This window comes from Erythrolamprus reginae, chromosome Z (genome assembly GCF_031021105.1).
Source record: "Erythrolamprus reginae isolate rEryReg1 chromosome Z, rEryReg1.hap1, whole genome shotgun sequence".
In the NCBI taxonomy this organism is placed as follows: domain Eukaryota; kingdom Metazoa; phylum Chordata; class Lepidosauria; order Squamata; family Dipsadidae; genus Erythrolamprus; species Erythrolamprus reginae.
In genome coordinates this window covers 2,155,013-2,178,219 of record NC_091963.1, presented here as the reverse complement: position 1 = coordinate 2,178,219, position 23,207 = coordinate 2,155,013, and the positions used below count along the sequence as shown (strand labels likewise).

The 23,207-nt window shown below is 45.2% G+C and overlaps 1 protein-coding gene across 3 annotated transcripts in view; it reads right to left on the bottom strand.

Annotated features, from left to right (window-relative positions):
• SETD2 (SET domain containing 2, histone lysine methyltransferase) overlaps positions 1-23,207 on the bottom strand; it is a 114,885-nt gene continuing 91,678 nt past the window's right edge. For all 3 annotated transcript variants that reach the window (XR_011556964.1, XM_070729610.1, XM_070729611.1), the window contains 9 exons: positions 11,927-11,975; positions 9,925-10,075; positions 7,609-8,287; positions 6,975-7,109; positions 5,608-5,747; positions 5,343-5,454; positions 2,360-2,440; positions 1,817-1,918; positions 1-914 (listed from right to left, as the gene is read on the bottom strand). Coding sequence is in view for 2 of the 3 variants with exons in the window: in XM_070729610.1 (XP_070585711.1) it covers positions 753-914; positions 1,817-1,918; positions 2,360-2,440; positions 5,343-5,454; positions 5,608-5,747; positions 6,975-7,109; positions 7,609-8,287; positions 9,925-10,075; positions 11,927-11,975 (1,611 nt within the window). In the remaining variant the exon portion in view is untranslated. The remainder of the gene's footprint in view (positions 915-1,816; positions 1,919-2,359; positions 2,441-5,342; positions 5,455-5,607; positions 5,748-6,974; positions 7,110-7,608; positions 8,288-9,924; positions 10,076-11,926; positions 11,976-23,207) is intronic.

Below are 23,207 nucleotides of genomic sequence, written 5' to 3'. Positions count from 1 at the left end.
TTCATTACCATTTTCTTTAATTTTTTAATTTTTTTTCCGTTTTACATAAGAAACTTCCGTAAAAATTGGAGAAAGTAAAATGATTTAAAAGCAGTAAATCAATCTTATCAACAGACAGCAAGGCCCGCCCTAAACATCGAGCTGGCCTCTTTGCAAATATTTACATGATAACAGATAAACCTTTGCAGAGAACAATGGGGGGAAAAAACAAAAAAACACCCTGGCTGGGTGGGAGGAGAACCCAAAAAATGGAAGGAAAAACAAAAAACGAAACAAACCCCTCCTCTTTTTTTTTTCCTTTTTTGTTTTTTTCCAAAACTATTCTTACAAAGTGTCCCCATGATATCAACAGGTGTTGGGCTGCAAAAAAGAGGCTGGGCCAAACGAAGGAGGGGAAAAAATAATTCAATATATTCACATAAGAATATTATACAGATCTCGGTGGGGAGAAGGGGATGGACTCACGGTGTTGTGTTGCTGCACACGGGAAGCACCACCCAGTGGCCGGTTTCCGGGTCTGCTTTGCACAGTGAGGTGCTTGTGAGCGTGTGGGGTTGTGCAAGCACATCTGACCAGGCTCCGTTTCTGCCACACCAGCCTTCAAATTTATCTGGGAAAAAGGAGTCGGTTCCTGGGGCCAAAACAAAAATATCTGTGTTTTGTGTATTCGGACCACAAACGGTGTGAGCTCTGCCCAGGAAAAGCAGAGGGCCAAGCCCCTAAATACTTTATATATATATATCTATACCCTCCTACTCCATGTCAGTGTCTTCTTTGGGTTTGTACACGCTGCCAAATTTCTGCATGTACTTCTTGATGTATTCCTTCGTTTTGTGTTTGACGTTCTCGTTGCATTCCAGGTCTTCAGGCGTCTTGCAGTATTTCAGCTCCTTGTTCATCACGCCGTGGGTCAGCTGGGGGGAGGGGGAGAAGGGACCCACAGAATATTACATTATTTGGGGTTCAACTCTGGAGAGTCCTCTGCATGCTTTCTAAGCTGAGACAACTAGGTAACATTATCAGTGCTGGAAGGGAAGGGTGGGATTGAGGAGAGGAAGAGAAAGTTCTCCCTCCTCTTCCCTTCCTCCCTTTCCCCTTTCCTTCCTTCCTCCTTCCTCCCACCTTTCTTTCCTTCCTCCTTCCTTTCACCTTTCCTTCCTTCCTTCCATCCATCCTTCCATCTCTCCGTCCCTCCTTCCTTTCACCTTTCCTTCCTTCCTCCTTCCTTTCACCTTTCCTTCCTTCCTTCCTCCTTCCTTTCCCCTTTTCTTCCTTCCCTCCCTCCCTCCTTCCTTCCACCTTTCTTTCCCTCATTCAGCCTCGGTTCCTTTCACACTAGAGATGATCTTTGTCCTGATTTTGCGGGCAGAATTTGGATCCCCGTCTCCCCCCGGGAGTGTAGTGCGGCAAATGCATCTTCCCGGCAGGAAAGGCCACTGAGATGCGGCTCTGAGCTTCTGCTTGGGTTGCTCATTGCAACCACAGGGTTCTATAAGTATCAGAAGAGAGAAAACAAAGAAAGAAAGAGAGAGAGAGAGAGAAAGGGAGAAAAGAAAGAAGGAAGGAAGGAAGATAGGAAGGAAAGAAAGAATGGAAGGAAGGAAGGAAAGAAAGAAAGGAAAGAAGGAAGAATGGAAGGAAGGAAGGAAGGAAGGAAGGAAGGAAGGAAGGAAGGAAGGAAGGAAGGAAGGAAGGAAGGAAGGAAGGAAGGAGAAAGTCTGGGCTTGGGAGTCTGACTCCCTTTGCCCAGATATTGCCCAGTGGGGACCACTAGGCCTGCTTGCCTTGGAGGCGTCCTGAGGGGCTGACTGCTCACCTTTCGTGCCAGGTGCTTGAAGTCTTCTGTTGTGGTGATGCGGCCCACTTTGCAATCGGGTTTGCGATAGGGGTTCAGGCATTGCACAATAAACTGGGACATCTGGGGGGAAGAACAAAGAAAGCAGAGGTGAAGCCCTGTCGTGTCAGGAAATATACAGGCAGGCCTCGAGTTATGACCGCAGTTCAGCCCAAAATTTAACTTGCCCACTTTTATGCCCTAGTGATAAAGTGAATCACTGCAGTTGTGAAGTTGGTCACGTGGTGAGTTCAAGCGTGAGAGCCAGCCGGGAGGGGACTTTTGGCAAGTCACTCTCTTTCGGTCCAGCCCACCTCACAGGGTTGTTGTTGTGGGGAAAACAGGAGGGGGGAGGTGCATTAGGTCAGTTTGCCACCTTCCGTTATTGATAAAAATACGGAGAGCAGGATATAAATAAATAATAATAAAATAATAAAATAAACAGCAACAACAAAAAAGAAATTAAACCAAAAAATAAAAATTATAAAAAACAAAACAGAATATTGAAAATGAAAACCAACTCACCTCTTTACGGAAGACTTCTTTGCTCTTCTTAGCCAGTTCGCTGGACGTGTCTGCTTCAGCAGTTTTGGGCTTTTTGGAAGTCTAGAAAATGACCGACAGAAACGAAGAATTATTATAGGGGGGGAAATGTTATATTTTGTGAGCAATGGACAGGGTTTCTTCCCCCGCAGAGGAAAAGGCAACTGTGAATCAAGAAATTTTATGATGGTTTGCTGTGGGAATTTATTCATTATTTATTGATTTATTAAATCTTTCATACTGTCCATCTGACCTGTCAAGTGACTTTTTAATCAGAGTTACTTCATTGATTATTTTATTCGCGTTTCCCATTTTTTTCTACATCTGGTAATAACAACACCAGCTTCAGAGGAATGTGTAAAAAACAACCTAAGGACAAATTCAGCCATGGAATATTATATTTGCAGTTGTGTCCTGGTTGTCCTCTGAGCTGAGACGTTTTGTGACCCAGTGCAGTAGGGGGTGGGTTTGAGGAGGAAGAGGAAGTTCTGATAATCAGATGGCTGAAGCTCAGTGTCAAGCAGTGGCTGTGGAAGCAGGGCATCTTTTAAGTTCACCAGTGAATTTCAATTCCCAGAATTCCTCTGCCAACTTTCTGGGAGCTATTTATTTATTTATTTTATTTATTGGATTTGTATGCCACCCCTCTCCGTAGACTCAGGGCGGCTAACAACAGTAATAAAAAACATCATATAAATCCAATACTAAAACAACTAAAAAACCCTTATTGTAAAACCAAACATCCCTACAAACAAACATAACATGCATAAATTGTAAAGGCCTAGGGGGAAAGAATATCTCAGTTCCCCCATGCCTGGCGGCAGAGGTGGGTTTTAAGGAGCTTACGAAAGGCAGGGAGGGTGGGGGCAATTCTAATCTCCGGGGGGGAGTTGGTTCCAGAGGGCCGGGGCCGCCACAGAGAAAGCTTTTCCCCTGTGTCCCGCCAAACGACATTGTTTTGTTGACGGGACCCGGAGAAGACCCACTCTGTGGGACCTAACCGGTCGCTGGGATTCATGCGGCAGAAGACGGTCTCGTAGATACCCTGGTCCGGTGCCATGAAGGGCTTTATAGGTGATGACCAGCACTTTGAATTGTGACCAGAAACTGATCGGCAACCAATGCAGACTGTGGAGTGTTGGTGTTACATGGGCATATTTGGGAAAGCCCATGATTGCTCTCGCAGCTGCATTCTGCACGATCTGAAGTTTCCGAACACTTTTCAAAGGTAGCCCCATGTAGAGAGCATTACAGTAGTCAAGCCTCGAGGTGATGAGGGCATGAGTGACTGTGAGCAGTGACTGCCGGTCCAAATAGGGCCGCAACTGGTGCACCAGGCGAACCTGGGCGAACGCCCCCCAGACTTAAAGTTGAAGCCCACCAGACTTAAAACTGTCGAAATCAGAAACCCGTGGTTTAGAGAGTACCTTTCAGGATTTATCTGAGAAGTTCAGTAATTACATTTTCTCTACGAGGAGATTGCTGATAATCCTCACTTTATGATGGGGCTGCTCGAAGTTATGACAAAAAACTCCCGAGACTCGTTTTTCAACACAAAGATCTACAATAACTGTATTTTGAGTGCTTAGCAACCAGTTCACACCTTGATGGACAGTTTGCAATGGTGCTGCAGTCACACACAAACCGTGATTTATATCTTTCTGGACCAATGGTTTCCGTAAAAAAATAATGCCCGTTGGGAAAAACGGATTCGTTTAGCAATGGCAGTGTTGTGCTGAATGACCACATTTGCTTAGCATCTGTCATAAAAACCCATTGTAGCCTCAGACTTATAAAGGCAACAACTGGGATATATCCTTGAGCTTATAGAAACATAGAAGATTGACGGCAGAAAAAGACCTCATGGTCCATCTAGTCTGCCCTTATACTATTTTCTGTATTTTATCTTAGGATGGATCTATGTTTATCCCAGGCATGTTTAAATTCAGTTACTGTGGATTTACCAACCACGTCTGCTGGAAGTTTGTTCCAAGGATCTACTACTCTTTCAGTAAAATAATATTTTTCTCATGTTGCTTTTGATCTTTCCCCCAACTAACTTCAGATTGTGTCCCCTTGTTCTTGTGTTCACTTTCCTATTAAAAACACTTCCCTCCTGGACCTTATTTAACCCTTTAACATATTTAAATGTTTCGATCATGTCCCCCCTTTTCCTTCTGTCCTCCAGACTCTACAGATTGAGTTCATGAAGTCTTTCCTGATACGTTTTATGCTTAAGACCTTCCACCATTCTTGTAGCCTGTTTTTGGACCCGTTCAATATCTTTTTGTAGGTGAGGTCTCCAGAACTGACCAGGTTAACCACCTGCCTACAACTCAAGTGGTTATATTACCCAAATAACTGCCTATGGAATGCAGAGAGATGCTACCACTACAGGAATAATCCTTGACTTATGACCATAGTGGAGTCTCCCAATTATGATCGTAGACCCCAAGGGTCATACAAAGCAAGTCAGCCACATGATGACCCAATTTTCTGACTTCTTTGTGGTGGGGCCTGCTAAGGATGCAATTGTGCCAGAAGTCAGAAGTAACCGCTAGTTTTCAGGGTGGGGGGGACCATCATAAAACATGGGTCCTGTGATTGCAGAATGGATAGGGAAGACATCAGAATTGGGTTTGGAGATACTTTTTTTGGGGGGGGGGGGCGCATCTGTCGTAAATCCAAGTATTGTCTGTAATTTGTCAACTGACATATTTCCTGCTTATTTTAAAAAAATATTAATGACTACCGGCATTTTAATTTATTGATACAAAACAATAAATGTATTGATAAAAGTCTTTTCCATTTCTGACCAATTGTATCTTCGAACCAGGGTTGTGTGTTCCCTATTTCAGATCTGTTTTGCATTCGAACGGTCGCAAAGCATCTGGGCCATAACTTGAGAACGACTCAGAAAACCCGCAATACTCCTATCAGGGCCCGGAGCTTCCCTCCAACTCACTTTCATGGGGTTTTCGTCGTACGTCGGAGTGCCAAGGTCCATTTCGGCTTCGTGCTCCAGGCTGGCCTCATCCTCTGGGCTGTCCCAGTTGGGGGGGTCCCATTGGGTTTGCCTGCAGGAAGAGGGGTGTCAGTTCTGGCCCACCCACCCCAACACAAAACCTGAAACACGCAATGCTGGTTGGGGTTTTCAGGAAGAGGCCCCGCCATATGGCAAATGCCCAGAGGGCTTCTTTCTGGATCAGAGGCCAGATTCCAGGCCTTACCTGGTGACCACGTGGTAGTAGTAGATTTTGCCCTCCGGATCGCGGGCTGTTTTCCAGTTGGGGGGCAGGACAATAGTTTTGGGCTTGGGAGGAGACGGAGGAGGCAGCTCCAAGAGGTTGTTGCCCACCACCAATTCTGGCTGAAAGGGAGGAAGAAAGGGAGGGAGAGGGGGAGAAGGAAGGAAGGGGGAAAGGTAAAAAAGGAAAAGAAGGGAAGAAAGAAGAGGGGGAGAGAAGAAAAGGAAAAGGGAAAAGCAGGGTAGGGGAGAGAAGAGGGAGAGGGGGAGAAGGAAGGAAGGAAGGAAGGAAGGAAGGGGGAAAGGTAAAAAAGGAAAAGAAGGGAAGAAAGGAAGGAGAGGGGGAGAGAAGAAAAGGAAAAGGGAAAAGCAGGGTAGGGGAGAGAAGAGGGAGAGGGGGAGAAGGAAGGAAGGAAGGAAGGAAGGGGGAAAGGTAAAAAAGGAAAAGAAGGGAAGAAAGGAAGGAGAGGGGGAGAGAAGAAAAGGAAAAGGGAAGAGCAGAGTAGGGGAGAGGAGAGAAGAGATCAATTTGCAAAGGAATCATCTTAAAAAACTTCCATATTTCTACTGTTTTTATACTTGAGAAGGAGAGGATTCTTTGGAGGAATAATTCCCCTGCTGGGAAGTGTAAGATAGTGCTTTGAACTTTGGCCCCTTGAAGATGGGTGGCTGGCTGTGGAATTCTGGGAGTTGAAGTCTACACATCTTCAAGCAGTCAAGTTCAGAAATAGCATTGTAAAAGGGTCCTCAATTAACAACTACTCCTTCAGCAATGACCTGACTCTATACTTCCACCCATCATAGTGTCTCCAGAGCCACCAGTGACCATTCCTGCTGGTTTCCAATGACCACACTCAGGGAGGAAGTCAGTGGGAAATCGAAACTCCCTGTCATGCGAGGTCCTCGTTTAATAGACCACAAAGTCCTGGCTTAACAGCAGCAACGGAGACGGGGGAAAGTCTCCTTCCTAGGGAGTGTGCTCACATGGTTTTTCAACTTATGAACGACCCTATTTCCAGAGTCAATTACCATTGTTAAGAGCCGGGGGTGGCGGTGGTTACAGTGCAGCACTGGAGGCTCCTTCGGCTGACTGCTAGCTGCAGTTTGGCGGTTCAAATCTCCCCACCGGCTCAAGGTTGACTCAGCCTTCCCTCCTTCTGAGGTGGGTCAAATGAGGACCCAGATTGTTGGGGATAAATATGCTGGTTCTGTAAACCGCTTAGAGAGGGCTGTGGAAGCACCATGAAGCGGTATATAAGTCTAAACGAGGACCATTCATACTAAAGAGTCCTCTGCAAAGAGCCTGAAGGCCCCACGCCATGAAACGAACAAGCTTCCTCCCGTCTCTACCTGTTGGATCGGTGGGGGCTGTCCAGTTGTGACAATAGTGGCGACAGCGGTTGTGGGTTGCACCACCACGCTCGGAGGATGGGTGGTGTAAATCTGTTGTCCTTGGATGTACTGGAGACTTTGCTGGGCGTAACTCTGCAACAATGAAACAGGAGAGCCATTTCCAAGGATTAGTGCACGTACAACTTACAAAAGTTCATTTAGTGACCGTTCAGTTATATCGGCACTGAGAAAAGCAACTCGGGACTGTTTTTCACACTTACGACCATTGCCAGCATCTCCAGGGCTACATGATCAAAATTTAGGCACTTGGCAATGATGGTCATAGTGTCCCGGGGGTTGTGTGATCCCCTTTTGTGACCGCCTGATCAGCAGTCAATGTGGTAAGGTGGATTTGCTTAATGACTACATGACTCACTTATTGGCAGTGACTCATTTAACAACAGTGGCAAACAAAAGGGCATAAAGTTGGCCACGACCCTCTGAATCCCTCCCCTTGCTGAGCGATGGGGATTCTGGACTCAATTATAGTTATAAGTCTAGGACAACCCATAGATGGTCTCAACAAGCTTTGGGGGGGGGGGGTCCTTTTCTGAACGTCCAGTTCCGCCCTAATTCGCCTGGGCGAGATTACCTGCACGATGGGCGGCGTGGTCTGAGAATAAGGCGAGGTGACTCCGTAGACGGTTGAGCAGGCCTGTCCTTGGTAATAGATGGTGGGCTGAGACTGGGCCGGAGAGTAGGGGGGCTGCACCGCCACGGTCGTCTGGCTGGAATCCCAGACGCCGTAGGTTTGTCCCTGGACCGGGCCAGGGGGCGCCACGGGCAAGACGGCCACGCTGGGATCCTGGTGGACCATGGGGTCAGTCGGGGCCACGTACTGGGGCGTGGACACCTCCAGGGGCGTCCCTACATGCTGGACCACGGGCACGGGCTGCGCAGTGGCCAGGCCGGGCTCCATGGCGTGGCCCACCAGGGCCTGGGAGGGCTCGTAGGAGGCTGGCGAGCACATGGGCTCCATGCTGGGGGTGGGGAGGAGCACCTTGCCAGCGTTCGGGTTGCTGGGGTCCACGTAGGCCTGCATGGGGTAGCCCGGGGGGTACCCCATGAACGGGGGGTGGGAGGCCCCGTAGCCCAGGGAGTCGTACGGCAGGGGGGACGCCATGCCCAGGCTCTGCAGCTGCTGCTGCTGCTTCTGTGCCTCGCGTTGGGCCACCTCCTGCTCGAAGAGCTTCCGCCGTTCTTCGGTGGACAGCTTGCTGCGGTCCTTCAGGCGGACCTTCTTCTTCGAACTCGCGGCCAACATGTCGTAGCTGTGGGGGGGGGGGGAGAGAGAGAGGGAGAACAGGGCTGAGAGTCCCACTGCAAGACGGCCACCTGCCACAAATCAGGTGGGACCAGAACTCCCCAGCATTCTAGCCAGCAGCGAATCCCAAGACCAAACGGTTGTGTTAAAGAGTTTAAATAGCTTGGATTTTAAGACACCCTAATTCAGGTAGTCCTTGACTTGCAACATTTTGGTGACCATTCAAAGTTACAATGGGGTCCCCTTCTGATGAGCAAACTCAATAGAAAGCCATATTCACTTAAACAACCATGTTGCTAACAGCTGCAGTGATTCACTTAACAACTGTGGCAAGGAGGTTATAAAATGGGCAATTTTTAATAAAAGTCTCACCCAGCGTTCTGCCCCAGCTAAGAACATAGCAAACACACAGTTTGCTTGAACTTATTTTAATCAATAAAAATCAGTATGCCGCCCAGAGTTTTCAGAGAAGGGCTGCATACAAATGTAATAACTAATAAATAACTAAATAAATAACCAAACAACCAAACAAACAAACAAAAAACAACTAATATTAACCATCTTAATAAAGGTCTCTCTCTCCCTCTCACACACACACACACACACACCACACAAACAAACTTAAAGGCAGTCTTTTCTTGCAAAAGCCCAATGGTTAATTAATTGTCATTAACAGTTGGAATAAATTCGGAAAGTCTTAAATCACAGAAGAGCAATTAGTCTTTGATAGCTCACCAAGTTTGGCAAAATATCTAGAAGTTGTCTTCAACAAACAAACCTAAGCAGATAAGCAACGGGAGACACCAGGCACATGGCTACAGAGATCCAGGTGCCTCTGCTTTCCTTAAGTAGCCTGGGGGAGTGGGCAATTATCCCCCAGCCTTACTCCCGAGGAAACCTCTGCAGTAGCCACGCCTGTCTCTTGGCAGTTCTGCCTCTCCTCTCAAATGGGATCCACTATCAGCTGCTTGGGCTGCTTGCTGATGGGCCACCACACCCAGCAACAGAAATTTAGGCTCAATTTGTGGCCATAAGTCTGGTTGAGCCTCTCTATAACATTTTAAAATCCACACAGTCTTTGCAAGCAATTAAATAGAAATTTAGACATTTAAAATTTTTGATTCTTCCCAGCATAAGCACTGATTCCTGTTGGGTGCTAGCCATTTTATTCCTCTTTTTCAATCTACTGTTTTTAATATTTTAAAAAAAATCTTTACAAGGATTTTATATTTTATATTTTCTTAGGATGGCTGTTTTGAAGCATGGGCAGTATAAAATAAAAAGATTTCGAAAATGAATTTAAAAGCCCTTTCAACCTGTTTTTATGTACACCAGTGCAGGTAGTCCTCAAGTTATGACCGTAATGGAGGCTATTCGTTGAGTGAGGCTCTTGCACGCGTACCTCGCTTAATGACTGCAAAGTGGCTGTCTGCTGCAGTCGTTGAGCGAGGTGCCTGCGTGATCGCCTGACTCAGGGTCGCAGGGTTGGCCCTCCCATTAAACAAACGGTCATAACTTTGAGCACTGCCTGCCAAGTCCCTTCGTTCACCACGGTTACAATTTCTGCCGCTGAACAGATGGTCGCAAGTAGAGGACTACCTGAAAACGTTAACAGAAAAGTATACCGAACCCTCCCCAACTTGCCGGTCGTCCGTTCGCTTGGTGCCTCGCTCGTAGGCCGACGGGGGAGACAAGGACTCCCTCCGTTTCTTCTTCTCCTTGTTCTGCCTTTCAGGGTCACGTTCTCTGCTCTGGCTCTTAGGGGTGTCTCTGCCCACCGTCTCTCTCCCGTGATCTAGTAGTAGCAGAACCAACAAAAGGGGGTTTACAGGAGGGACATTTCATTAACTACCAGTCCAGGGAATTGGGAGACAAGGTGGGGGGAAAACAAAAGGAAAACCAATCAAAGGGGTCAACCTGCAGAGTTGCCTCCTGGCAAGATGGGCGGCAAAACAAACAAACCAAGAAAGAAACAAAAATATTTTAAAAATAAAACTTAAAAACCCACAAACTTTCATTCAAGTTCAAAAGCCACATTTTTCTCTTATCTGGACTATGGCAATAAACAGCAAGATGGTTAAGTGTTTAGAAATACAGTGGCCCTTCATGATATGAACCCGGGGTTCGGAATTTTTTTGCCTCTTCTTACGAACTTTTTTCGGCTTACGGACCCACCGCAGATCGCAAAATGGCGCTCCGCTGGGCACCGCCGCCCGGCTGTCACCTTCTGAAACAGCCAGGGGGCTTCTCGGCGTTCTACTGAACGCCGAACCCAGAAGTTCAGTTTCGGTTCTGGAGGCCACCCAGAAGCGCCCAGCTGTTTCAGAATGTTACAGCCGGGAGCTGCTCGGCGGAGCGCCGTTTTTGCGATTGGCGGCGGCGTTTTCGGCCGATCTAGAGGCTAGAAAGGAGGTGGGGAATCCCAATAGGGAATTCCATGGGTGGAGCTTTGACGTCACGAAGACGTCTGACCGGGTTGGGAGGCTGCCGAGAAGCACCGCAGCCCAGCTGTCACCTTCTGAAACAGCCGGGCGCTTCTCGGCGGCCTCCAGAACCCGAACTTCCGGGTTCGGCGTTCAGGAGAACGCTGAGAAACCCCCGGCTGTTTTAAAAGGTGACAGCCAGGCGGTGGCGCCCAGCAGAGCGCCATTTTGCAATTTTTTTTCTTTTTGCACGGATTAATCGCTTTTACATTGTTTCCTATGGGAAACAATGTTTCGTCTTATGAACTTTTCGCCTTACGAACCTACTTCCAGAACCAATTAGGTTCGTAAGACGAGGTATTACTGTACTAATTTCTCTCTCTCTCCTACCCTATCCACCCACCCATCCATCCATAGCACTGATGGTGAACCTTTTTTTTCCTTGGGTGCCAAGAGCGTGTGCACAGGCTGTTGCGCCTGCGTCAGTGCCCACACCCATAATTCAATGCCTGGGGAGGGCAAAAACACTCCCCCCCCCGAGGCTTTCTGTAGGCCTGTTTCCCAACTTCTGGTGGGCCCAGTAGGCTCATGTTTTGTCGTCCCCAGGTTCCAAAGACTTCCCAGGAGCTGGGGGAAGGTAACGCCCCCCCCCAGGCTCTCTGGAAGCCAAAAACACCCTCCCAGAGCCTCCAGACAATCCAAAAATCAGCTGCTGTCACACACATGTACATTGGAGCAGAGCTAGGGCAATGGCTTGCATGCCAGCGGATATGGCTCTGCGTGCCATATAATGCATCAATTAATTATCTATCTATCTATCTATCTATCTATCTATCTATCTATCTATCTATCTATCTATCTATCTATCGATACATGCATATAGGTGCACACATACATATATAATCTCCCTACCCATAGATATCTATCTGCCTGTCCATCCATCCATTTATCCATCCCAATCAATCAATCCATCAGAGGCCCATTATCCTCCTCTTCCACAATGGTCTCAATATGTTTTCCAGCTGTGAGCTTATAAATTAGCATTTCACCGTCTTGGCTGCTTGAAGATGGGTGGACTGAAATGCCCAGGATTATGAGAGTTGAAATCCATCCATCTTAAAACTGCCAAGGTTTTGCTGTGGAGAGGGGCGGCATACAAATCTAAATAATAAAATAAACATTGGTCTGGAAGGCTTCAAAAAGCGCCACCTTTGCCTACGTACCGCTGCTCTCCTTTTCGATTTGGCTCTTCTTCGGGATCCGGTAGACCTCCTACAATTAAAAACACCCAAGGCTATTATCAGCTGTAACGTACATTTAAACCAATATTATTGATATGATAGAATATACATGAAATATGAGCTGGTACTGTAATTTAATGTAATATAATAATATATTAAATTATGTAATGTAAATAATATAATATCATGTCATAATACAATATAATGCAATATAATGTAACATATAATTAAAACAACAAAAATCAATGGAGAAAATGATTATACAAAATCAGAAAGAATTGAATTCTTCTACATGCAACCCTTGCCAAGGTCAAAAATACTGTACTGACCAACACAAATGTCAAAATCTAAGCTTGTTCCTAATGCTTCATAGTTCGTCTTTCATCAACCTGGTGCCCACTAGAGATCATGAAGCACACCCACCATCATCCACAGCAGACATGTCAAGTTGGTTTAAGGACATGGACGTTCTGCCTCATACACAGGGTATGTTTCATCACCTGACCCCCAAAACTTTACCCTTAGACTCTCCACTGTAGACCTCACCCGATTCCTAAGAGGTCAGTAAGGGCTGTGCATCAGTGCACCAGCGTGCCTTCCGTCTCCTGTCCTCATGTTTCCCTTTTATCAGTACCTATCTTATGTTTATAAACTGTGTTATATCTATGTATAGTACCAATACCTACTTGGCAAATAAAATAAATAAATAAATATGTTTATGAGCAAGCATGGATAAAAAAACTGTGATTTGAATTAAGACAGAAAGCCATGAATTAAACCCCAGGTATGAGAGGAGGAACATCATCAACCCACTTGTGAGTCCTGTCTCTTAAAGAGGCCCATCTGATGGGACCCAGAAGACGGGCCTTCTCTGTGATGGCTCCCTCCCTGTGGAGCATCAACCCTGAAGAGGTCAGACCGGTGCTCACATTGACATTCTTCTCTCTGAATATATGGTTTTACTCAAGGGACCTGGAGACCCCAGGGGGATACGCAGCCTCTCAAGTTGTTGTTGGGGATTTACAGAAACATTATTTTTGTAAGGCCACAAAGTGAGTTGAGTGGCCATATGTGTTTTCTAAACAAAAATATAAACTAATGTGTGTTTGTCAGTAAACAAAGCCATTATTAATGCTTCCATTGCAATACTACCTTCCCTAAAATACCAACAGCAATGTTGCTTACAAATAAAAGAAATCCTCGACTTGGAACCATTTTGCTCAGTGACCGAAATTACAACGGTTCTGAATTAAGGGATTTAGGACTCTTCTCACACTTATGACTGTTGCAGCATCCCCAGAGTCATGTGATCAAACTGACTCGTATTTATGACGATGGCAGTCTGTGTCCTGAAGGTCAAGCGATTACCCTTTTGTGAACTTCCAACAAGCAAAAGTCAATGAGGAAGCTGGATTCACTTTAACAACCTTGTGAAGTGATTCATTTAACAACCCTGGCAAAAAAAAAGGTTGTAAAATGGGGCAAGTTTCACTTAACCACTGTCTTGCGTAGCAAACAGACATTTTGGGCTCGATTGTGGCAGTAGTTTGAAGAGTAGTTAAATCTGCTAATCCTCCCTAAAAATTACTACAAGCTAGGGTAGAAAATATAAATATTATAATTAATAATTAATATGAATCAGTTCCCCAAATTCCAGTGGAGACTGTGGTTAGTTGCATGAAAATATGAACTCAGAGAGACCTAAATAACCAATTCCTTCTGTCGCCATTGAAGGGGAAACTAACATTCGTCCCCCCTCCCCCCGGAGACCGGATGCAAAGGTTTTTAACCAAGTTTACTAAGTGTGGAAACTAAAAAAAGAAATTATTGGACACGTAAGAGATTCCAAAGACTTTGTGAGCAAAAATCTTGCCATGTAGCCAAATGGGGGGGTGGGACCCCACAAACCTTCCAACAGTATGAGCACAATTTTGGAAAATGGACAAAATAAATTCCCGGTTTGCTGTTGCCTTGCAGTAAAAAAAAGGACAATGCAAAAAGAGCACAAAACGTCCTGTGGCTTTCATCCTTTTCTCTTTTCCTCTGCTACACACCGACACACTCAGTGTGAGGATTGGGTGTGGTTTCAGACGGCAGGTAGTTGTCGGGTTAGGATTGTAATGGAGTCTGCCCATTATGGTAGACATAAGGATTTTAAGAAGTATTTTATTAACTAACTAATTAATTCTCTTTCCTATCCTTTCTTTCCGTCCATCCCTCCCTCCCTCCATGTCACTGGCAAGCAACTCTGTTTTCTGACTCCATTTGCGAGAGTTGTTAGGAGAACAACATGGTCATTAAGTGAATTCATAGTTTGCTCTCGGGTCAGTTTTGCCAAAAATTAACTGTAACAGCCAGGTTTTTGACAAAACTATAATAAGACAGTCATATGACAATGGGATGCTGTAAATAGCCCAGATATGAAATGCGACCATATTTATGTGTGCACAACTGTTGGGACTTCAAATGTGTGGTATATGTAATTGCCCCCCCCCCAAGCACCTATTCACAATGGGCCAGTTTTGCCATTGCCAAAAAATGCAAATAAATCGTCACTTTTCTGCAAAAATATTTTAAAATTTGGTGACTGACACTGGAAATGACCAGAGGTAGGATTCAACAGGTTCTCTAGAACTGGTTGTTAAGCAGTTTAGAGAACTGGTTATTAGAAGAAATCTCCCTTTGTTTTTTCGCCCTTTACAGGGTTAATCCTGTAAGGAATTACAATGTTTGGCTATTGTTTCTAAAGCCTAATTTTATTGCCCTGCTTACAGAAACTGCCCCTCCTTTAACTCTTATTATATTCTTAGCAGTACCTAAACTTACTATCTCTCAAAGTTTTTTTATTTTGCTGCTAATTATTCCCCCCCCCCCAACTTGCTTGACCTTTTAAAATGGGAAGGGTTGTTTTTAATGACAAGGAACTAAAATGAGTGACATCAAGCAAGGCTTCTTGGCTAGCTAGAAAGATTGACACTCAAACACGCATTTACATACTCTTTCTGACCTTTGATCTAAAATTCTGTTTAATTCTTTGCTTGGTGGTGCCTGTGTTTATTGATGGGGTAATTTTCCCTTTTCAGCTTTGTTTGGAAGGAAAAATATTAATCTCTGTTCCTGCTTCAGAAACCTGGCTAGTTCCTGGGTCTATTTGGTCTGGTAATTGGTTTAACAAGCAGCAGCTGTGTGTTGCTCCTTTGTTTCATTCTAATTAGGCTTATCTCAAGTGCTTTTTCTATCTGGGGAGGGGCTCTTCCTTCACTGCTTTAGTGGGTCTTGGCACTGTCCTTTTGGGTTGTACTTCCAAGAGATAGGATGCAACCTTGGCACTGATTTCTTTTATTTATTGCCTTTCTGGGGAGCATGTGATCTTCCCATCTTTAAATCTGGGTGATTTCCTTAGGATATCTTATGGGGTGAGTGAGATCGGCTGGTGCAAATGGATTTTAGGATTGCTTAAGATTTCTAGAGAGCTTAAACTACCTCTCTGCTAAACACTTTATAAGCAAGAGCTGGTTGCGGATAGGTATCACTGCATTTTAAGTATTTTAATCCCTCAAGGTGCCAGATTTGTAACTCCAGGTTGCAGGTATTTCTAATCTAAGCATTGGTACTTAGGGCAGCTTTCTGCAAGCAAAGAAGCTTTTTATATTTTTCTACAATTAATCCTTGACTTACAACAGTTCACTTAGTGGCCATTCAAAGTTACAATGGCAGCGAAAAAAGGAACTTATCCCCGTAGTCATGAGAGGGCAGGTGAGGCAAAGCACACCTTAGAAACATAGAAGTCTGACGGCAGAAAAAGACCTCATGGTCCATGTAATCTGCCCTTATACTATTTTCTGTATTTTCTCTTAGGATGGATCTATGTTTATTCCAGGCATGTTTAAATTCAGTTACTGTGGATTTACCAACCACGTCTGCTGGAAGTTTGTTCCAAGGATCTACGACTCTTTCAGTCAAATAATATTTTCTCATGTTGTTTTTGATCTTTCCCCCAACTAACCTCAGATTGTGTCCCCTTGTTCTTGTGTTCACTTTCCTATTAAAAATACCCCTCCTGGACCTTATTTAACCCTTTAATATATTTAAATGTTTCGATCATGTCCCCCCTTTTCCTTCTGTCCTCCAGACTAGACAGATTGAGTTCATGACGTCTTTCCTGATACGTTTTATGCTTAAGACCTTCCACCATTCTTGTAGCCTTGATATGAGTGATGTCGAGTTGGCCATGCCCACCCAGTCACAGGACCACCTAGCGACACAGGGTGCACATAGGGATTACTCAGAGGGCTGGGGAAATGATTTTTGACCAGTCCTCACACTTATGACTGTCCTCACATTTTGCGTTTTACACCTTATCTTGTCACTGTGGTGAAGAGAACCAATGCAGTTGTGAAATGAGTGACATAGCTGTTAAAGAATGCTGCAACAGTCATAAATGTGAGGACAGTCGTAAGTGCGAGGACTGTTCATAAGTGCAACAGGTCATAATTCATTTTTTCAGTCCACTGTGTAGCTGCTATCCTCATCACTCACCCAGTTACATGACCAGCTAGCTATGCCCACCCAGTCTCGTGACCAAAACATGCCCCCAAATAAGCCACGCCCCCCCAGAAAAGATTGTTTAAAAAATTTGAATCCCACCACTGGAAATGGCCATTGACAGAGAATCGGTTGCCAAGCGCCTGTCCGGTGATCATGTGATCCAGGGTGTAAGTAAGTCTGTCTGAACTTTGATAGATAGGTAAATGATTGGTTGTAAGTCAAGGACTCCCTGGATTGGTAGCATAAAGCCAGAAGTTTGCTTGTTTTTTGGTTCACGTTTCAACAGGTTTAGTGAGAAGCAGGAGTCAATTCAGCTCAGCCACTCAAAATGTGGAGAAAGGGATATGGGCAGTCCTCGACTTATGCCCACAATGGAGCCCAAAATGTCTGCTGCTAAGTAAGACAGCGGTTAAATGAGTTCTGACCCAATTTACAACAGCCATGGCTGTTAAGTGAACCACAGCATTTGTGAAGTTGGCCAAACGGTTGTTAAGTGAATCTGACTTTCCCCTTGAAGGGAATGACATGTGAACACCACCACCCCCGGGACACTGCAACCGTTGTAAATATAAATCAGTTGCCATCGCAACGGTTGCAAACTCTTTCCACACCGTGGTAACTTCAAACAGTCAGTAAATGAACCACTGTAAATTGAGGACTACTTATAATTCCCTTTTTCTGTGCCTTCCTGTACTATTTCTTGTTGGTCAACATGACAGAAACATAGAAACATAGAAGATTGACGGCAGAAAAAGACCTCCTGGTCCATCTAGTCTGCCCTTATACTATTTTCTGTATTTTATCTTAGGATGGATCTATGTTTATCCCAGGCATGTTTCAATTCAGTGACTGTGGATTTACCAACCACGTCTGCTGGAAGTTTGTTCCAAGGATCTACTACTCTTTCAGTAAAATAATATTTTCTCATGTTGCTTTTGATCTTTCCCCCAACTAACTTCAGATTGTGTCCCCTTGTTCTTGGGTTCACTTTCCTATTAAAAACACTTCCCTCCTGGACCTTATTTAACCCTTTAATATATTTAAATGTTTCGATCATGTCCCCCCTTTTCCTTCTGTCCTCCAGACTATACAGATTGAGTTCATGAAGTCTTTCCTGATAGGTTTTATGCTTAAGACCTTCCACCATTCTTGTAGCCCGTCTTTGGACCCGTTCAATTTTGTCAATATCTTTTTGTAGGTGAGGTCTCCAGAACTGAACACAGTACTCCTAATGTGGTCTCACCAGCACTCTATATAGCAGTGTTTCCCAACCTTGGCAACTTGAAGATATTTGGACTTCAACTCCCATTCGCTGGCTGGGGAATTCTGGGAGTTGAAGTCCAAATATCTTCAAGTTGCCAAGGTTGGGAAACACTGCTATATAGCGGGATCATAATCTCCCTCTTCCTGTTTGTTATACCTCTAGCTATGCAGCCAAGCATCCTACTTGCTTTCCTTACCGCCTGACTGCACTGTTCACCCATTTTGAGACTGTCAGAAATCACTACCCCATAATCCTTCAGACTCTTTATATCAGTGATGGCCAACCTATAGCATGGATGCCACAGGTGGCACGCAGAGCCATATCTGTTGGCACGCGAGCTGATTCCCTAGCTGAGCTCTAATGTGCATGTGTGTGCTGGCCGGCTGATTTTTGGCTCGCACAGAGGCTCTGGGAGGGTGTTTTGGGCTTCCAGGGAGCCTCTCAGGGCTCCTCCAGGGAAGCCTTTGGAGCCTGGGGAACGCAAGCCTACTGGGCTCACCAGAAGTTGGGAAACAGGCCATTTCCAGCCTCCAGAGGGCCCCTGGAGGGCGGAGGAAGCTATTTTCACCCTCCGCAGGCATTGAATTATGGGTGTGGACATTCGTGCAAGTGCAATAGCACATGTACACACACTTCTGGCACCAGAGGAAAAAAAGGTTCGCCATCACAGCTATATATTAACCCTTGATGCCATCAAGGAGCATCAGTAATTAGGATTCCTCCCCCCCCTCCGTAATTTCTAACAAGAAACATCATCCTTGACTTACAACCCTTCATTTAGTGACCGCCTGAAGTTATGATGGCACACACGCAAAAAGAGGACTTACATTTTGTCCTCTCATGACCCTTCCATCATAGGGCAACTGGTGTATATTTATGATGGTCCAAGTGTCCCTGGGGTCAAGTGACTCTCTTTTCTGACTGTCCCAGCCATCTTCCAACAAGGAAAGTTGGATGGGGTGGGGGGGGCTTGATTTGCTTAGACAATGTGATTCACTTAATAACTGGAGATTCACTTAATCTCTGTGGTGCAAGAGAATGTAAAAAGTGTTGCTAACGACCTATAAAGCGCTACATGGCATCAGGCCAGATTAACTGCGGGACTGCCTTCTGCCGTATGAGTCCCAGCGACCGGTCAGATCCCACAGAATCGGCCTTCTCCAGGCTCCGTCAACTAGACAATGTCGCTTGGTGAGGCCCAGGGGAAGAGCCTTCTCTGTGGGGGCCCCGGCCCTCTGGAATCAGCTCCCCCCAGAGATCTGCACTGCCCCACCCTCCTTGCCTTTCGCAAACTCCTAAAAACCTACCTCTGCCATCAGGCATGGGGGAATTGATTCCCCCGGGCCCTTTCATTTTATGTATGGTTTGCTTGGGATGCGTGACTGTGTTTTTATAATAAGGGTTTTAAACTGTCCAGGCTTGGGGCTATTAGACTCCAGCCCCCTGGCCGATGAATGTTTGGTATATCTATGGTTTGAGTAGGAATGCCTGACTTTTAACACAACTGGGATTTTAGATTAGATTAATTAATTAAATTAATTGGATTGGGACATTCTCCGGGTCCCATCAACTAAACAATGTCGTTTGGCGGGGCCCAGGGGAATAGCCTTCTCTGTGGCGGCCCCGGTCCTCTGGAACCAACTCCCCCCAGAGATCAGAATTGCCCCCACCCTCCTTGCCTTTCGTAAGCTCCTTAAAACCTACCTCTGCCGTCAGGCATGGGGGAATTGAGATATTCCTTTCCCCGCAGGCCTATACAATTTATGCATGGTATAATTGTGTGGATGTTTGGTTTTTAATAAGGGTTTTTAGTAATTTAAATATTAGATTTGTTATATGCTGTTTTTATTATTGTTGTTAGCCGCCCTGAGTCTACGGAGAGGGGTGGCATACAAATCTAATAAATAAACAAATAAACATTGTATTGTTTTATTTTTATATGCTGTAAGCTGCCCTGAGTCCTTGGAGAGGGGTGGCATATAAATCCAATCAATCAATCAAATCAGTCCCAACTTACTTAAGATTTTGCTTAGCCACAGAAATTCTACGCACAATTGTGGCTTAAGTAAGTCAAGGATCACCTATTATCCAGTGGTGGGATTCAATTCCCCACCCCCCATGGATTCCGTGGGCATGGCTTGGTGGTCATGTGATTGGGTGGGCGTGGCCAACTTGATTGGCCTCACCCTTGGGAAATTTCTCTGGTCCAACTCACAATGAAAGAGCTCAAAAAAATAGCACTATTCCAATATTTAGAATAGAATAGGGACCTTGGAGGACTAACCCCCTGCTTAGGTAGGAATCCCTACTCCAGTTGGGACAATCTCTTCTTTAAAACCTCCTGTGTTGGAGCACTCATAACTTCTGCAGGCAAGTTGTTCCGCTGATTAATTGTTCTGTAAGGAAATTTGAGGGGCTCCTACAAAAATGAGGGAATCAATCTATTTTCAACAAAAAACAATGGATGGAAACTAACCAAAGAGAGAAGCTAGGACTAGGGAGAAATTTCCTAAGGGTGAGACCAATCAACCAATGGAATAGCTTGCCTTCAGAGGTGGTAAGTGTTCCATCCCTTAGAGGCTTTCAAAACCAGTATGGGAAGTACACCCCAAAAGGAACCACTAAAACAATGGTTCTCAACCTGGGGGTGAGGACCCCCCTTGGGGGTTGAATGACTGTTTCACAGGGGTCGTCAAAGACCATGGAAAAAGGCAAATTCCCCAGGGTGTTATGAACGAAAGCTTCTATTGTGGCACCTTGGAACATATTTTTACAACCTGACCAATCAGCCGTTAACAGTGGAGGTGTCCCTCTGACCTTCCTGCCAGTCAACTTAAAACTCTGTTGGGAGAATTGGTGCTTGACTTATGATTGGGGGTCACCACAACATGAGGAACTGTATTAAGAGGTCATGGAATTAGAAAGGTTGAGAACCACTGCACTAAAACAATGGAAAAAAACTTAAAACTGCAATTTTCCTTAAAAAAGAGGGAAACTAGGAGCAGCTGCTCACTGCTGCCCAAAGCCATTAACCCTTCCAACTCTACTATTCTATGTTCTCTATGTTCTAAATTGGGTGCTTCACAGCAGAAGCAATACAGCTGGCTGGACCACAAATGCATTAAATTCATGGCCTGTATGATCAGCATTGTTCCCTTCGGTGTTTCTTCCTTCCCCCCCCCCCGCCCCCCCCCCCCCAAAACAAGTAGTAGCCAACACTGCAGCAGCTATAAAGGTCTTGGGAAACTCCAGAAGTGTCTTAAGTAACACAGATGTGCTACTTAATACTCTTTACAATGAAAATGTTTGTAATTTTCTCCTTGAAGGGAAGAAGTTAACCCCATCCTTAAATGGGTGATTGATAGATTTCTCTGCCATAATCTTGTCAGTTTCTGTTGATTATTGACCTGATTCAGCCTATTAACTACCCTATTAACTGTTAAGTGGGCTATTAATTGAAGTGAAAAAGAGAGGGGAAAAACCTCTCCCACACTTTATTTTAACCAGTTCTCCAAACCACATAAGAAATTTATTAACAGTTATGAAAAACTAGTGAGAACCAGTTGAATCCCACCTCTGCTAATCTATTATCTATATAAATTTCCAATTATGCTGCAAATGCTAAAGATGAAAAACAATCCATCTTATTTCCACTAACAGAGTTCAGGTCTTAATCATGAGACCATATATTTGCATTCTGCATAGAAATTTAATTCTGATACGGGTGCCCACCAACATTGAAGTTTGCATATCTGATGCTTACTAAGCATAGATCTTAAGGAATGCTGTCTGGGAGGTTCTAGATAATGACGTCATTCCCTCTTAAGGAATGCTGTCTGGGGGATTCTGGGAGACAAAAATCATTCCCTCTTATGGAATGCTGTCTGGGGGGTTCTAGATAATGACGTCATTCCCTCTTAAGGAATGCTGTCTGGGGGGTTCTAGATAATGACGTCATTCCCTCTTAAGGAATGCTGTCTGGGGGGTTCTAGATAATGACGTCATTCCCTCTTAAGGAATGCTGTCTGGGGGGTTCTAGATAATGATGTCATTCCCTCTTAAAGAATGCTGTCTGGGGGGTTCTAGATAATGACGTCATTCCCTCTTAAGGAATGCTGTCTGGGGGATTCTGGGAGACGAAGTCCTTCCCTCTTAAGGAATGCTGTCTGGGAGGTTCTAGATAATGACGTCATTCCCTATTAAGGAATGCTGTCTGGGGGATTCTGGGAGACAAAAATCCTTCCCTCTTAAGGAATGCTGTCTGGGGGGTTCTAGATAATGACGTCATTCCCTCTTAAGGAATGCTTTCTGGGGGATTCTGGGAGACAAAAATCCTTCCCTCTTAAGGAATGCTGTCTGGGGGGGTTCTAGATAATGACGTCATTCCCTCTTAAGGAATGCTGTCTGGGGGATTCTGGGAGACAAAAATCCTTCCCTCTTAAGGAATGCTGTCTGGGGGGTTCTAGATAATGACGTCATTCCCTCTCAAGGAATGCTGTCTGGGGGATTCTAGATAATGACGTCATTCCCTCTTAAGGAATGCTGTCTGGGGGGTTCTAGATAATGAAGTCATTCCCTCTTAAGGAATGCTGTCTGGGGGATTCTGGGAGACAAAATCCTTCCCTCTTAAGGAATGCTGTCTGGGGGGTTCTAGATAATGAAGTCACTCCCTCTTAAGGAATGCTGAATGCTGTCTGGGGGGTTCTAGATAATGAAGTCAGTCCCACTTAAGGAATGCTGTCTGGGGGGTTCTAGATAATGACGTCATTCCCTCTCAAGGAATGCTGTCTGGGGGGTTCTAGATAATGACGTCATTCCCTCTTAAGGAATCCTGGCTGGGGGATTCTGGGAGACAAAATCCTTCCCTCTTAAGGAATGCTGTCTGGGGGGTTCTAGATAATGATGACATTCCCTCTTAAGCAATGCTGTCTGGGAAGTTCTAGATAATGAAGTCATTCCCTCTTAAGGAATGCTGTCTGGGGGACTCTGGGAGACAAAATCCTTCCCTCTTAAGGAATGCTGTCTGGGGGGTTCTAGATAATGACGACATTCCCTCTTAAGCAATGCTGTCTGGGAAGTTCTAGATAATGAAGTCATTCCCTCTTAAGGAATGCTGTCTGGGGGACTCTGGGAGACAAAATCCTTCCCTCTTAAGGAATGTTGCCTGGGGGGCTCTAGATAATGAAGCCATTCCCTCTTAAGGAATGCTGTCTGGGGGGTTCTAGATAATGACATCATTCCCTCTTAAAGAATGCTGTCTGGGGGGATTCTAGATAATGACGTCATTCCCTCTCAAGGAATGCCGTCTGGGGGATTCTGGGAGACAAAATCCTTCCCTCTTAAGGAATGCTGTCTGGGGGGTTCTAGATAATGACGTCATTCCCTCTCAAGGAATGCTGTCTGGGGGGTTCTAGATAATAACGTCATTCCCTCTTAAAGAATCCTGGCTGG